General features: G+C 50.4%; 1 protein-coding gene across 6 annotated transcripts in view; it reads left to right on the top strand.

Annotated features, from left to right (window-relative positions):
- LOC102562567 (major histocompatibility complex class I-related gene protein) overlaps positions 1–16,398 on the top strand; it is a 44,550-nt gene that overhangs the window by 20,720 nt on the left and 7,432 nt on the right. For 2 of the 6 annotated variants that reach the window (XM_059715299.1, XM_059715293.1), the window contains one exon: positions 4,226–5,581. In XM_059715299.1, coding sequence (XP_059571282.1) covers positions 4,226–4,380 — 155 coding nt within the window. In that variant the 3' untranslated portion in view covers positions 4,381–5,581. Of the gene's footprint in view, positions 1–4,225; positions 5,582–6,929; positions 8,319–16,398 lie in introns of those variants that run through there. The other 4 variants (XM_059715295.1, XM_059715297.1, XM_059715294.1 and 1 more) reach the window with 4 other exon arrangements.

Here is a 16,398-nt window from a genome sequence, read left to right as displayed (position 1 = left end):
CCCTTACTCGTAACAGGGCCAAGGGTAGGGCCTCTGGCCATTTGAGTCGAGCTTCTTGGCAAATCTTTGCAAGGTGTCTTTTTAAGGTCTGATTCATACGTTCCACCTTTCCACTGGACTGGGGTCTCCAAGGGGTGTGTAAATGCCAGCTGATTCCCAGGAACTCAGAAACCTTCTGAGTAATTTGTGCAATGAAATGTGGGCCATTGTCTGACCCTATTCCTTTTGGAAGTCCGAAGTGAGGTATGATTTCTCATAGGAGTGCCTTGACCACCTCTCGGGCTTGGGCAGTCTGACATGGGAAGCACTCAACCCAATTAGAGAAAGTGTCCACAAAGACAAGGAGATATCTCATCCCCTGTTGCTGGGGTAACTCAGTAAAATCCACCTGCCATTCTTCTCCTGGCCCATTGCCTATTCTCTGATGTCCTGAAGTTTCTTTTCTCCTTCCTTTTGGGTTATTTCTCTGGCAGACCTCACATGTCTCTGATACCTTCTTGGCAGCCTCTCTTAATCCCACTCCAGTTACATAGTGACTGATCCACCTTATCAGGGCCCTGGGTCCATAGTGGGTGCCTTGATGAGCTCTCTTCATTACCATATGAACCCAGGCAGCTGGGATGATAATGCGGCCATCCTTTGCTACTAGCCACCCGTGCTCCCCCTTCTTTGCTTGAAACTCTCTTATCAATTGTTTGTCTCTTTCCCCGTACTGTGGTGTCACAGGCTGGTATAAGTCTGGGAGGAGAGGTAACAGATTACTTACTTCGGGCAGCAAGTCTGTCTGAGGTTTTTTAGCTGCTTTCTTTGCTGTAGCATCAGCAAATCGATTACCTTTTGTGGAGGGATCATCATTTTTCTTTTGATGTGCTTTGCAATGCATTACCGCTACCTCTTTTGGTTCCCAGACTGCCTTGAGGAGGGCTTTTATCTGCTTGCTATGCTTAATGCCTGTTCCTTTTGAATCAAGTAGACCTCGCTCTCTCCATAGCGCTCCGTGAGCATGTAAAACAAGGAGAACATATTTAGAGTCAGTATAAATATTGACAGTTTTGTTGGCCGCCAATTGCAAAGCCCAAGTCATAGCAATAAGTTCAGCCTTTTGAGCTGAAACAGATGGGTTTAAAGGTCCTGCTTCTATCACATTCTGTGCAGTCACGATAGCGTATCCGGATTTTCGAATTCCATTCTCTATACTCGAGCTGCCATCAGTGTAAAACTCCAGGTCAGCTTTTTCAAGAGGTCTGTCTCTCAAATTTGGTCTTGAAGAATAAACAGTTTCCAATGTTTGCAAACAGTCATGCACAAGATCTGGTGTGTCACCCATAGATGGCAACAGTGTTGCTGGATTTACATTGCGAGAAATGGCCAATTTTATTTCAGGCTTATCTAGGAGAATGGCCTGATATGGAGCCATTCATCCCGGAGTTAACCAGTTCCCTCCTTTCTGTTCCAAGACTGTAAGTACTGCGTGAGGAACATATACAATCATTTCATGGCCTAGGGTTAATTTTTCAGCTTCTTGTATTAGCAGACAGGTAGCAGCAACAGCCTGGAGACAAGCAGGCCATCCACATGACACAAAGTCTAATTTTTTTGAAAAATATGCCACTGGTCGTTGCCAGCTACCCAATTTCTGTGTTAAGACTCCCACGGCTACCCCACCTCGGTCATGCACAAAAAGGGAAAAAGGCTTACTCGTGTCCGGTAGTCCTAAGGCGGGTGCTTCAATGAGAGCCTGCTTTAACTGGCAGAATGCTTGCTCACACTCTTCAGTCCATTCGAGTACCTTTTCATCTCTGTGTGTTGCCTCATATAGAGGTTTTGCAATAACCCCAAAATTTGGAATCCAAATCCTGCAAAAACCTACTGTACCTAAAAATCCTCGTAGTTGTTTCTTTGTTATTGGGGGTGCCAGCTGGCATATAGCTTCTTTTCTTTCAGGCAACAGGGCTCTCTGACCAGGCTGTAATTCAAATCCTAAGTATGTGACTTTCTGGGATATGGGCTGCATTTTTTTTCTGGAAACGCGATATCCTTGTTGACCCAGAAAATTAAGGAGGCAAATTGTTCCTTCCAGGCAGCTTGCTTCAGTGGTGGCTGTTAAAAGCAAGTCATCCACATATTGCAAAAGAGCACAGGACAGTGGCAATTTTAGCCTGCGTAAATCCTTGCTTAATGCATTGCCGAATAGGGTTGGGCTGTTTTTAAATCCTTGGGGTAAAACAGTCCAGCACAACTGAGTCTTAATGCTAGTATCTGGGTCTTCCCATTCAAATGCAAATATTTCCTGAGATCCCCTCTCTACCGGTATACAGAAGAAAGCATCTTTTAAATCAATAACCGTAAACCAGTTATGATCTGGGTTCAAAGTAGATAGCAAGGTGTACGGATTAGGCACGGCCGGGTATATACTCACAACCACTTTATTTACAGCTCTCAAGTCTTGGACGAAATGATATTCATTACTCTTAGGCTTCTTCACAGGCAAGATGGGTGTGTTAAAAGCTGATGTACATTCACGGAGAAGGCCATACTCCAGGAACCGTTCAACTAACGGCGTCAGTCCTTTCCTGGCTTCCATTCGCATTGGATATTGTTTCACACATGGAGGCTGGGCCCCTGGCAAAAGTTGAATCTTCACAGGGTCAGCATTTTTAGCCTTCCCGGGTCGGTGACCTGCCCATACCCATGGAACAACAGCATCGAGCAGGGGTTGAGGAATATCCGGTGGACTCTCCTCTCGGAGAAGGCCGAGAAGGCAAGCCTGCAAATGCCACCCCTTTTCAGGAGGCATTGTTAAAAACATTTGCCCATCCTGGAATGACAACGTAGCTTGCAGTTTACAGAGGAGGTCTCTCTCTAAAAGGGGAACGGGGCAGTTTGGCATGTACAAGAATTGATGGGTAACTTCGGCCTGCCCAAGATTACAGGTCATTGGCTGTAGGAAGGGTCGTGTTACTGCCTTCCCTGTAACCCCTACCACCGGCACAGTCTTTTTACTTAAAGGTTTCAGTTTTTGAGTTAAGACAGAATGGGCAGCACCTGTATCGACGAGAAAATCTACCAATTCATCTCTGTCCCCTAGTTGCATTTTAACCAGAGGCTTGTCAGGGGACACTGGGATCTGGGTTATCTTTCCCTCCCGGGCCTCCGGTCCCCTTCAATCTGAATCCCTTCCAAAAGTGAACAATCCACTGCTCTCCTCTTTCTTCTTTTCACCTTCCCCAACTTTTCGATAAGGGCATTCCTGCTTCCAATGTCCTTTTCATTTGCAAAAGGCACATTGATCTTTCTCTAATGGACCCCGTCTCTGCGGCTGTCTCCAGGATCCCTCATCTCTAGGTTTTCTCGTGATTGCAGCTGCCACTAGGGCTGCCTGCATTTTCATCTTTCTCTCCTCTTTCTTGTCCTGTTTCTTTTCCTGAACACTTTCTCGGTTAGTAAATACTTGGTAAGCAATGTCTACTAGTTGGGAAATAGGCATACCTGTTGCTCCGTCTGCCTTCTGCAACTTCTTTCTAATGTCTGGTGCACTCTGAGCCATAAAGATCATATTTACCATGCGAGCGTTCGATGCATCCTCCGGATCCTCATGAGTGTATTGCCTGAAACTATTGTAAATTCTTTCCAAAAAAGCACTCGGGGTCTCATTAGTCTCCTGTCGAATCTCATACACCTTACTGAGATTTTGAGGTTTTTTCACAGCATCTCTCAATCCTCGGAGGATATATTCTCGATAGGCACGGATGGAGGTCATATCTTGGTCTGGTTTCCAATCTGGCTCCTGGTTGGGATCATGATCGTCTCTATTTCCTTGCAGGTTCCCTGCAGTAATTTCCTTTTCCATGTACTCACGAGCTTTGTTCACTACCATTCTCCTTTCCTCTGGTGTCAACAGGATATCTAGAAGAGACTGAACATCTGCCCAAGTTGGATTATGGGTTTTGAAAATCGTTTTAAACTGGTTTTGTACCTTTTCAGGATTCTCTCTCAAGCTGGGGTTATTGTTCTTCCAATTATACAAATCTGAGGTATTGAAAGGAACGTGCACAAAGGTTCGACGGTAGGTTGGCTCACCGTCATCTTCAAGAGGCCCGGGTACCACTTGTTCTCTTAGGGGAAATACCCCATTTCCCTTCCCACGGCCAGGATCAGATTCCCTGTGATGTTTTCCCTTAACCCCAGAGTCTGCTTCTAACTGTACTCTCCACCCTCCTCCCAGGCTTATATCAGGAGAAGTCGGGGAGTCTGGAGATTGCCAAGCACCTGACGACCATGGTTGGCGCTGTTCCAGATCCCTATGTCGGGGAGTATTTACAACTTCTGCCTCGGGGGGGGGAAAGCAGGAAGAGCAGATGCCAACGAGGAATCAGATGAATCAGGAGGAGGAGGAGGAAGAGGAAGAGAATAAGGTAAAGGCAGCAGAGGGGGGGGAGCCTCCGGCTCCGGACAGTCCAGGACAGGATTTGCAGTTGGTCGAGCCACAGCCATCTCACAGATCCCAACCCCCTCCCCCAATCCACATTCCTCCAAAACTTTTTTATCTCTACAAAGAGACATAAACGCTTGCGCATACAACAATTCCTCCCATTTACCATTCTGCCGGCAGAACAAAATCAATTGTAAGATGGTATTATAATTAACACTTCCCTCCCGAGGCCAATATTCTTTATCATCTAGCTGATAGCGTGGCCACGCAGTTTCACAGAAGAATTTAGCTTTCTTCTTAGTCATAGGATCCTCACCAAACTCTGCCCAATGTCCCAATACACAAGAGAGGGGGGTACATTTCCTAACCTTACTGTTAATAGTACCCATCTCAGGGCTGCCTTCCCGGTTCTGACCGTCCTACTTACCTGGGATCCAGGGATCTGTTCTTAGTCCTTGTCCTCACAGGGGAAAAATCACTGGTCTTGGACTCAGGCCAGACAGAATACTTACAGAAATAATCCCAGGCAGACGTACTGACGGTAGGCCTTATGCCCTTTCTACCCTCTCACCCAGGTGCCTGTTACTGATACTTTCACTCTATGGCGTTTCACCATTAGGCTACTGCCGCCTCAGCGATCCAGCTTCTCCTGAAACAAAAGTCTCACCGGGAAAAGAAATCCCGGGGCGCGCTCGACATTTGATAAGGAAAAGCAGATTAGCTGGTCGTCAGTTAGTCCGGGCAAAGCTTATCTACGGCAGTCCCATCTGGGTCGCCAAAAACTGTTAGGCCCCAGCTCGAGTCTGGGTTTGTGCCCGGTATGCAAAGGCCAATAAAGATACCAGGGGTGAAAGTATAAAGAAGATTTATTGCTAGCAATAAAAGGTGCAAGCGGAATAATTTCACTCTACAAGCACAGCACATATGCAATACTGAGCCCCTTATATACCAGAGTTTGAATCTTCATAAGCATCCTTGTTTGCTAATTGGTTATAAAGGAGTGACGCAAGGAGTTCTTTACTGAGCATGTCTCTATACCTGTGTTTTAGCTATGTATCTCATTAACATACATATATGTTTCATTAGCATATATCTTCTCCGCCTAGGGGTGTGATTTTTAGTATTATAACGAGCTCTTTGTTCCAGTAACTCTGATTCTGTTTTTTTTGTTTTCAAGCTTCCTCTATCTAAGACTGTCTGCTCCTTATCATTGCAGATGGGCATTCGACACATAATATTCACTTTTGCTTAGGCTTTGCATAGTAGTTTCTAGGTCGAACCTTACATAACCACGGACCCACCTGCCCCACTAGGCTGCGTGGAGGGATTTCTCCACACCAGGAGCCCCTCTGGATGCTTCTTGCCCCTCAACAGCAAAGTCTCTGGAGCACAGAGCAGTACCACAGGGTCCATGGGGACACTGGGGAGTTGGCGGGCACTGAGCCCCACTCATTGGAGGCTGGGGGAAGGGGTTGAGGCACTGCTTTCCATCCATAGCCCTGTGGCCTGTCCATGGTGGTCCATCCCCATGCCAGGGTGGCTGGGGAGCATGAAACCAATGGCAGTGGTAGTGGGGAGTGGGGAGGGCCCTTAGTCAGCCAATTTGTGTCCTGCCCATGCCGGCCCCAAGGCAGAAAATGGCCTCCAGTGCCAGGGCCGGTGGGGCCCAGTGCCTGGGGTCCCACTGGGTGCATCAGTGAGTGCAAGTTGGGGGGTGCTGCATGTGTGGGAAGTGGCAGGGTGTACTGCCCTCCCGGAGCTAACCACTCCTTTCCCTTTCTGGTGCCCATGTCTCTCCATGCACATCCCCCAGGACAGCAACTTTTTTTTTTTTTTTTTGGAAAATTTTTTGTGTCCCAAGTCAAATCAGCCAAATCAGTTCCAAATCCCTTTGAATCATTCAAAAAACATATGTGACCCTGCTATCAGCAAGTATCCTCTGCCCCAGCCTGGGGCTTCAGTTACTTCCAAATCCTTTGGTGGGCATCCTACAGGTCCAATCCTGGAGGCTTGGGGTTCAATGCCCCTGAGTTTCGCTCGCCCTCAGCCATAGGGCCACAGGAGCAAGCTAGGGAGGGGTCTCCCATTTTCATAATGTTAGCGTGTATCCGAGATCCTCTCACTGGAAGCTGGCCAGGGGGAAGCTAAATATTCCTAGATTTCATAGACATTAGGGCTGGAAGGGACCTTGGAAAATCATCGAGTACGGTCCCCTGCCCCAGGGGGAGGAGGTCAGCTGGGGTCACAGGATCCCAGCAAGATAAATGTCCAATTGACTCTTAAAGGAATCCAGAGGAGGTGCTTGCACTACCTCTGTCGGCAGTCTGTTCCAGGTCAAAGGGCTCAGACAGTGAAGAAGTTCTTCCTTATGTCCAGCCTGAAATGGTCTTGGAGAAGTTTGTGACCGTTTGACCTTGTCATCCCTTGGGGCGCTTTGGTGAACAAATGTTCCCCCAGATCCTGATGCACACCCCTGACACCCCTGATTTACTTACAGGCAACCACCAGGTCCCCCCTGAGCATGAGCTTTCTCAGGCTGAAGAGTCCCGTAGCTCTCAGCCTCTCATCATAAGGTCTGTTTTTCTGCCCTCTGATCATGTGCGTGGCTCTCGACATCCAAGCCTGCCTAACATATCTACAGGAACAAGATTACAACTCAGAATACAGACCCAAAGATATTACTGAGCTTATACACTTCATCCTCACACACAACAATTTCACTTTTAATAATCAACACTTCCTCCAGATGATGGGAACAGCTATGGGCTCTAAAATGGCCCCACAGTATGACAACCTTTTTATGAGCCACCTGGAAGAAGACTTCCTCAAGAATTGCACCATTAAACCCTTGCTGTACTTATGATACATCGATGACATCTTCATCATTTGGACTGAGAACCTGCAATCTCTGATTGAGTTCCACCAGAAATTCAACAGTCACCATCCCTCCATCCGACTTTCTCTAGAATACTCCAGCACCAACATCTCCTTTTTAGACACAATGATCAGTATTCAGACGGGTAAAATACAGACCACAGTATACAAGAAACCCACAGACCAACATACATATCTGCACAGAACCAGCAATCACCCTCAACACACCAAAAGAGCTGTGATATACAGCCAGGCCCTCAGATACCACCCGGGATTGCCACCTCACCAATCTTAAAAAGGCTTTCACCCAGCAAGGACACTCCTCCAGAGAGGTAGATCACACGTTTGAAAGAGCCACCTGGATACCACGTGAAGAACTGCTGCAGTACAGAAGAAAAACACCCACAAATCGCACACCGCTGGTTATGACGTATCACCCCTCCCTTGAACCTGTATGGAAAATCCTCAAAAAATTGCAACCCATACTAGACAGAGACCCTATTCTTAAAGAGATCATCCCAGAGCCACCCATCCTAGCCTTCAAACAAGCACCAAACCTCGCCAACCTCATCACCAGAAGCAAACTTCCTCAACCCCAGACCACACCAAAAGGATCCAGACCGTGTCAGGACAACAAATGCAAAACCTGCCAACACATCTCCACCACCCCCACTATCACTGCACCCCACAACAGAGCCATCAGCATCCCAGGATCTCACAGCTGCACCTCCAGGAATGTGATATACCTCATCCAGTGCAGCAAATGCCCTGATGGCAGATATGTAGGAGAGATCAAACAACAACTGCGCGCTAGAATGAATGCACACCGGAAACCCATCAAAGACAGAAACACCCAATTACCGGTGGGGGCACATTTCTCACAGGAGGGCCACTCTCTCCCCAATCTCTCAGTCCTGATCCTCAAGGGAAATTTACACAACACTTCCCAGAGACGAGCCTATGAGCTCCATTTCATCAACCTGCTGGATACTAGAGATCATGGAATAAATATAGACATTGGATTTTTGATACATTATAATCTGCCTGGCAACTGACTCCCCCGCCCAGCCCAGCCCAGCCCCTGGCTTCTTCACTTTTCATCCCATCCAGGAAGAGCACACATCGACTGCTGAAACCTTCTTAGCCTGACGAAGGGTTTTTGAACCCGAAAGCTTGCTTAATAACTATTCTCCAACTATTTGGGTTGGTCTAATAAAAGATATCAAATTCACCCAAGGAACCTTGTCTGCCTATGTCCTTAGACCAACACGGCTACAACTTAAACCCCTGGCTCTCCTCTGGACTCTCTCAAGCTTCTCCACATCCTTTTTAAATAGTGGAGCCCAGAAATGGATACAGTACTCCAGCTGCAACCTCACCAAGGTCGAGTGCAGCGTGAGGGTGACATGACATGACATGATTTGCTAGAGAAGCATCTATGGATGCAAGCCAGAGTTTTGCCAGCTGCAACATCACATTGGTGATTGATATTCATCTTGTGGTTAATCATGACCCCAGTCCCTTTCAGCCATGGTGCTAGCAAGCGTAGCACTGCTGAGCCTATAAGTATGCAGCAGGTTTTTCTTCCCAAGGTGGAGTACCTTGCATTTTTCGGAGTTGAAGGCCATCAGGTTTTCATCCACCCATTTTCCAAACCTGTCAAGGTTGGCCTGGATCACCATCCTGTCCTCAGGTGTGGACGCTTTACCCCAAAGTTTGGTGTCATCAGCAAAATTGGCCAGTCCGCTCCTGACACCAATGTCCACATCATTAATGAAGATGTTGAATAGTGTTGGCCCAAGGACAGAGCCTTGGGGGACCCCACTGGTCACAGTGCACCACGATGATTGACTTCCATCAACTACCACTCTCGGGGTCCTACCTTGAAGCCAATTCCCCAGCCAGTGGACTGTGACGTGGCCGAGGCTGCAGTTGGCCAGTTTTTCTATAAGATGATCATGAGATATGAGATTGAAATCTTTTTTAAATTCGAGAAATATGACGTCAATCTCTTCTCCTTTGTTCAGGTGACATGTCACCTGGTCGTAGAAGGAGATGAGATTGGTCAGGCAAGACCTACCCAAAACAAACCTGTGCTGGCCATCCCTCAAGAAGTTGCCTTCAGCCAGTTTGTCAAGAATGGTCTTTTTGATGATTTTCTCCAAGATCTTCCTGGGGATGGAGGTCAGGCTGATGGGCCTGTAGTTCCCCAGATCTACTTTCCTCCATTTCTGGAAGATAGGCACCGCATTGGCCTTCTTCCAATTCTCGGGCACTTCACCTGAGCACCACAAGTTCTCGAAGATCTGTGCCAGGGGCTGGGGTATGATGCTCGCCAGCTCCTTGAGTACCCTGGGGTGTAAGCTGTCTGGGCCAACTGACTTGAAGGTGTCCAGCTTCTCAAGGTGCTCCTTCACGAGGTCAGCATTGGTGTGGGGTTATAGTTCTCCCTCGCCCTGGTCATCCCATACCGTATTGGGCAGGGCTGTCCCTTGGGGCTGGTGAAATAACGATGCAAAATACCTGTTGAGCAGGTTGGCTTTTCCCTGGGCGTTGGTTGTCAGTTGACCCATATGGTTTAGCAGGGGTCCAATGTTACCCTTGTTTTTTCCTCCGGCTCCCCACATATCTGAAAAAGGACTTTTATTGTCCTTGACATGTGTAGCCAGTTGGAGTTCAGTTGCAGCCTTGGCTGTCCCGGTTCACTCCCTGCAAGTCTGGACCAGAGCAGAGTATTCCTCCTTTGGCGTGGATCCTGTCCTCTATCCTTTATAGGTCTTTCTTTTTAGACACAGGAGGTCCACAAGTTTCCTGCAGAGCCAAGGGGGCTGCTGTGCCCTTTTGCTGCCTTTCCTCCGAGACAGGATAGACATTGCTTGTGCATTCAGGATTGCTCCCTTGAGGGGCAACCACTCATCCTGAACTCCCCTCCCCTTGGGGTCGTGGTTCCTTGGGGCCTCGCCAACTAGCCTCCTGAGCTCATCAAAGTCAGGCTTAGGGAGTGTGTGAGACGCACAGGTGAAAGCCTGTCGCGCCCCCACACCCCAAGCCCCCCAGCGACCCCCAAGTGCTGCAGAGCCCCCCACCGACCCCAGCGGCAGCCAGAGGTAAGCAGGGCCCATAGGGGGTACCGGGGGGGGGGGAGGGGGACTAGTCCAGCTCAGCTGCAGGGAGGCAGCTAAGTGGGAACCAGGGAGGATCTTGCCCTGCCCCACCCCTACTTGGCCCAGCCTTGCAGGGAGCCATGCGACCAGGCTGCGCAAACAGGTGCATTTGTCTGCCGGCGCATGAGTTAGCGTGGAGTTTGGGCAGGAGAACGAGCGGGAGGGCCCGAGGCCCTGCCTGTGCACCCCTTTGGGTAATCATTCCCTGCCGTAGCCAGCCCACCAGTGGCACGACATGGATGGGCACGCGCTGCACCCCGAGGGTCCCCTTGGGGTCTGCACCCTGCCCCACCCCTGCACCTCAGAGACAGCCACCCAGACTGAGTCCACGGTCCTGGGCTCCACGCGGCTGGAGCCCCTGGCTCTCGGCATGGGGGCTGCCTGTCCCTTTTTCAGGCTCTGGGGCCTGGGAGCATGGCCACCTCCCCTTCTGGGGTCTGCTCCCTGTTGAGGTCTCTGGTGCGCCAGCTGGAGGAGCTCCAGGCCACAGTTCAGAGACTGTGCACCATCAGGGACTGTGAGCAGGAGATAGACTCCTACTGCCAGGCCCTTCTTCCCCGGGAGCCAGAGGATAGATCACCGTCTCCCGACAGGACAAGGGAGGACTCCAGGACCGCCCATTATGTCCAGCCCAGGGCTTGGACCAAGGTGGTGAGGGGCCCCAAGGCCCGCCGCACCAAGGCCCCTGCCCCGCCGGAGCTCAGCAACAGGTACGAACCTCTTGCAGCCCCAGGAAAGCCTGCTGAGTTGCCAGCTTCCACAAGCAGCACAGGTTCAACTGCAATTACTGCCCCTGCTCTCCCCAAAACCAAACACAAAGTGTTTGTTGTGGGAGACTCCATCCTGAGGGGGTGAGGGGGCAAGCTGCTGCCCTGACCCCTTAACCTGGGAAGTCTGCTGCTTCCCAGAGTCCCGCATCCAAGACATTGCGGAGAAGATCCCAAAGCTCCTGCAGCCCACTGACCACTATCCCATGCTCCTCATCCATGTGGGCACCAATGACAAGGCTCGGAGCGCTCCCAGCCAGGTCATGAGGTGCTACAGGGATTTGGGAGCAGGGCTTAAGGGGTTGGGGGCACAGGTGGTGTTTCCCTCGACCCTCCCAGTTTTGGGGTATGGTCTGAGGAGGGAGAGGAGGATTCAGGTAGTTAACCAAAGACTACGGCACTGGTGTCGTCAGGAAGGCTTTGGCTTTCATGACCACAGCCCGCTCTTTGGAGAGATGCAGTGAGCTGCTGGGAAGAGATGGCCTCCACCTCTCTCCGCCTGGGAGGAGGCTCTTCTCAGCCAGACTGGCTGACCTGCTCCACCAGGCTTTAAACTAAGACCACTGGGGGACAGGGGGACTACCGCCACTGCTGGACCACTGAGCAACCCTTGCAAAGCCAGCAGGCCAAGGCACTTAGGGAGCCCACCCCTGCCCCAGCCCTAGAGCAAGCTGCGGGCAAGGCAGAGGCCCCCAAGGGAACTCTTGCCTGCCTGTATACCAATGCCAGGCGCTTGGGGAATAAACAGGAGGAACTTGTCCTTCTGCTTAACGCAAATAATTATGATGTCATAGGGATAACGGAGACCTGGTGGAACTCCAGGCCACAGGTATAGACAACTATACCCTGTACAGGAGAGATCGTGTGGGCAAAAGGGGCAGGCGGGGGGGTAGCTCTCTATGTCAAGGAAAGCTACGCATCCCTGCAAGCTGACATTGGCACCCAGGGGGGACGACTGGAGAATCTCTTGGTCAAAATATGCGGCAATCAAGGCACAGGAGATAGAAAGGTGGGAGTCTATTGTAGACCTCCCACCCTAAATCAAGACCTTGACCAGGAGTTTGCCAGGGAATTGGCTGAGACTGCATGCTCCCAGTCCATGGTTGTCACGGGAGACTTTAACTACCTGGACATCTTGTGGGAAGAGCACTTGGCCAAATCTGAACTGTCGCAAAGCTTCCTCACGTGCACGGATGAGCTCTATCTGACTCAAGAAATCTACGGGCCAACGAGAGGAAAAGCACTGCTCAACCTGGTACTGGCAACTGGGGATGACTAATCAGCAACCTAACGATCGAAGGGAAGCTGGGTGACAGTGAGCATGAGCTGGTCACCTTCACCATCCACTGAAAAGCTGTCAAGTCAGTCAACAGTACAGAGATCATTGACTTCAGGAGGGCTGACTTTGACAAGCTCAGGAGACTTGTCGGTGAGGTCCTAAGGGACCACGACCCCAAGTTCCAGGAAGAGTGGTTGCTCCTCAAGGGAGTGATCCTAGATGCACCAGCTAAGGCTATTCCATCTTGGAGGAAAGGCAGCAAGAGGGCACAGAAGCCCCCTTGGCTCAACAAGGAACTAGTGGTCCTCCTGCATCTAAAAAGACAGACCTACAAAGTATGGAGGATGGGATTCACCTCCAAGGAGGAATACTCTCCTCTGGTCTGGATGTGCAGGGAGCAAACCAGAAAAGCCAAGGCTGTGACTGAACTCCAGCTGGCTACACATATCAAGGACAATAAAAAGTCCTTTTTTAGATATGTGGGGAACTGGAGGAAAAGCAGAGGCAATATTGGACCCCTTCTAAACCAGAAGGGAGAACTGATGACCAACGCCAAGGAAAAAGCTAACTTACTAAATGGGTACTTTGTGTCGGTCTTTCTCAAGTCCCACCGGATGCTCATGACCATTACAAAACAAGGATGCCTGAGTGAGGGTGGTTCCTTGCCCTCTATCAATGCTGACCTTGTGAAGGAACACCTTGAGAGGCTGGATACCTTCAAGTCAGCCGGCCCTGACAATCTACACCCCAGGGTGCTTGAGGAGCTGGCAAGCATCATAGCTCAGGCCCTGGCACGGATCTTCGAGAGCTCCTGGCACTCTGGTGAAGTGCCTGAAGACTGGAAGAAGGCCAATGTGGTGCCTATCTTCAAGAAAGGAAGGAAAGTGGATCCGGCAAACTACAGGCCCATCAGCCTGACCTCTATCCTGGGGAAGGTCTTAGAAAAGATTATCAAAGACACCATCCTTAATGGACTGGCTGATGGCAACACCTTGAGGGATAGCCAGCACAGGTGGCTGGTAGGGTTGCAGGTAGGTTGTGCTTGACCAATCTCATTTCCTTTTATGACCAGGTGACCTATCACCTGGACAAGGGAGAAGAGACTGATGTCAAATATCTTGACTTTAAAAAAACCTTCGATCTGGTTTCCCATGATTACCTCTTGGCAAAACTTGTGAGTAAGAACCCAGACTTAGTAGGGCTCACAGAAACCTGGTGGGACCCTACCTACGACTGGGTGGTGGGCATTCGGGGATACACCCTTTATAGAAGAGACAGGACAGAGAGGAAAGGTGTGGGGGTTGCGCTCTATGTCAAAGAGCACCTCACATCATCAAGGATTAGCTTCGGGTTAGAGGAGGTTCGGGCAGAGACACTGTGGGTCAAACTACAAGGGGGGCATGGCGAAAGGGACCTTACGGTGGGTGTCTACTACAGACCACCCAACCATGGGGAAGAGCTGGAACAGGACTTCTTCAGTCAGCTTATGGAGGCGGTTAGGTCAAGGGATGTTATTGTCATGGGAGACCTAAACTACCCAGACATTTGCTGGGAGGAGCAGACAGCCAGGTCTGGCCGCTCACATAGGTTCCTGGCTGTATTACAGGACCTTCACCTTATCCAGGAAGTGCACAGCCCCACTAGGGGTAATGCCTTGCTGGACCTGGTCCTGGCCACGGGGGATGACCTGGTGAGGGGACTGCAGGTCCTCGACCACCTGAGTGATAGTGATCATCACCTGCTGGATTTCACCATTCAACACAGGGCATCAAGGGCTTACACGAAGGCTAAGGCCCTTGACTTCAGAAGGGCCAACTTCAATGAGCTTAGGAGACTAGTGGGGGAGGCACTGAGTTCCCAGAATGTAGAGGAGATGGGAGTCCATGAGGGATGGTCGTACCTTAAGGGGGCAATCCTCCAGGCCCAAAGATTAACAGTCCCTGAGAGAAGCTGAGAAATTGGCTCCGTGGTCAGACCCAGAGGGTGGTGGTTGACGGAAGTCAAAAGTTGTGGTGCGCTGTGACCAGTGGGGTCCCCCAAGGCTCTGCTCTTGAACTTATACTGTTCAACGTCTTCATTAATGATGTGGACACTGGAGTCAGAAGCAGACTGGCCAAGTTTATTGATGATACCAAACTCTGCGGCAAAGCATCCACACCTGAGGACAGGAGGGCGATCCAGGCTGACCTGAACAGGCTCAGCAAATTGGTGGATGAGAACCTGATGGTGTTTAACAGCGAAAAATGCAAGGGTCTCCATCTTTGGAGTAAAAACCTGCAGCATGTCTATAGGCTTGGCAGTGCTACACTGACTAGTACTATAGACGAGAGGGACTTGGGGGTCATATTTTCATAGTTTCATAGTAGGTAGGGTCAGAAAGGACCTGAGCAGATTATCAAGTCCGACCCCCTGCCATGGCAGGAAAGAGTACTGGAGTCAAACGACCCCAGCAAGGTATCCATCCAGCCTCCTCTTAAAGACCCCCAGGGTAGGAGCCAGCACCACTTCTCTTGGAAGTTGGTTCCAGCTCCTAGCCACCCTGACAGTGAAGTAGCGCCTCCTGATATCCAGTCTAAATCTGCCCTCTGCCAGCTTGTGACCATTATTTCTAGTTACTCCTGGTAGTGCTCAGGGGAACAGGGACTCCCCCAATGCCTGCTGGTCCCCCACAACTAGTTTGTAACAGACCACTAGCCCCCCCCCCCCCCTCAGCCTTCTCTTGTGGAGGCTGAACAGGTTCAGGTCCCTCAGCCTCTCCTCGTAGGGCCTGCCTTGCTGCCCCCTGGTTCATGCAAGTGGCCCTTCCCTGGACCTCTCCATGTTGTCCACATCCCTCCTGAAGTGCGGTGCCCAGAACTGGATGCAGTACTCCAACTGCAGCCTGATCAGTGCCGCGTAGAGGGGGAGGATCACCTCCTTAGACCTACTTGAGATGCATCTGTGGATGCATGACAAGGTATGGTTGGCCTTCCTGACCATGTCCCCACAGTGTCAGCCCATGGTCATCTTGGAGTCTATAATGACCCCAAGATCCTTTTCTGCCTTTGCACTGACGAGAAGGCAGTTCCCCAGCCTGTAGGTCTGCTGCTGGTTCTTCCTCCCCAGGTGCAGCACCTTGCACTTGTCAGTGTTGAAACCCATCCTGTTCTCATCCATCCTCACCTGTAACCTGTCTAGGTCTGATTGCAGCCTATTCCTGCCTTCTAGCATGCCCACATCCCCCCACATCTTATTGTCATCTGCGAATTTGAACAGGGTGCTTTTCACCCCCTCATCCAAGTTGCTGATGAAGATGTTGAACAGTGCGGGTCCGAGGACCGAGCCCTGGGGGACCCCACTGCCCACATCCCTCCAGGTCGGAAATGACCCATCCACCACCACTCTCTAGGTGCAGCCCTCCAGCCAGTTAGCAACCCATTTGACTGTGTAGGTGTCGACACCGCAGTCCCCTAGTTTTTTAATGAGAAGGGGGTGAGAGACAGTGTCAAAGGCCTTGCTGAAGTCCAGAAAGACTACGTCCACTGCTACCTCTGCGTCTAAGGATTTTGTGACCTGGTCATAGAAGGCCACCAGGTTGGTCTGACAGGACCTGCCTCGAATGAACCCATGTTGGTTGCCCCTAAGCATAACCTCCCCTGCTGGCCCCTTGTGGACTTGCTCCAGGATAATTCTCTCAAAAAGCTTACCCAGGATCAAGGTAAGACTAATTGGCCTATAGATTCCTTGGTCCTCCTTCCTCCCTTTTTTGAAAATGGGAACCACATTTTTGAAAATGGGAACCATATGTGGTTATGATTGACCACAAGATGAACATAAGCCTGCAATGCGATGCTGCAGCTAGTAAAGTGACCAAAACACTGGCTTGCATCCATAGATGCTTCT

This window comes from Alligator mississippiensis, chromosome 11 (assembly GCF_030867095.1).
Source record: "Alligator mississippiensis isolate rAllMis1 chromosome 11, rAllMis1, whole genome shotgun sequence".
Classification (NCBI taxonomy): Eukaryota; Metazoa; Chordata; order Crocodylia; family Alligatoridae; genus Alligator; species Alligator mississippiensis.
The sequence above is the reverse complement of the archived record's forward strand: the minus strand, read 5'-3'. Positions and strand labels throughout refer to the sequence as shown.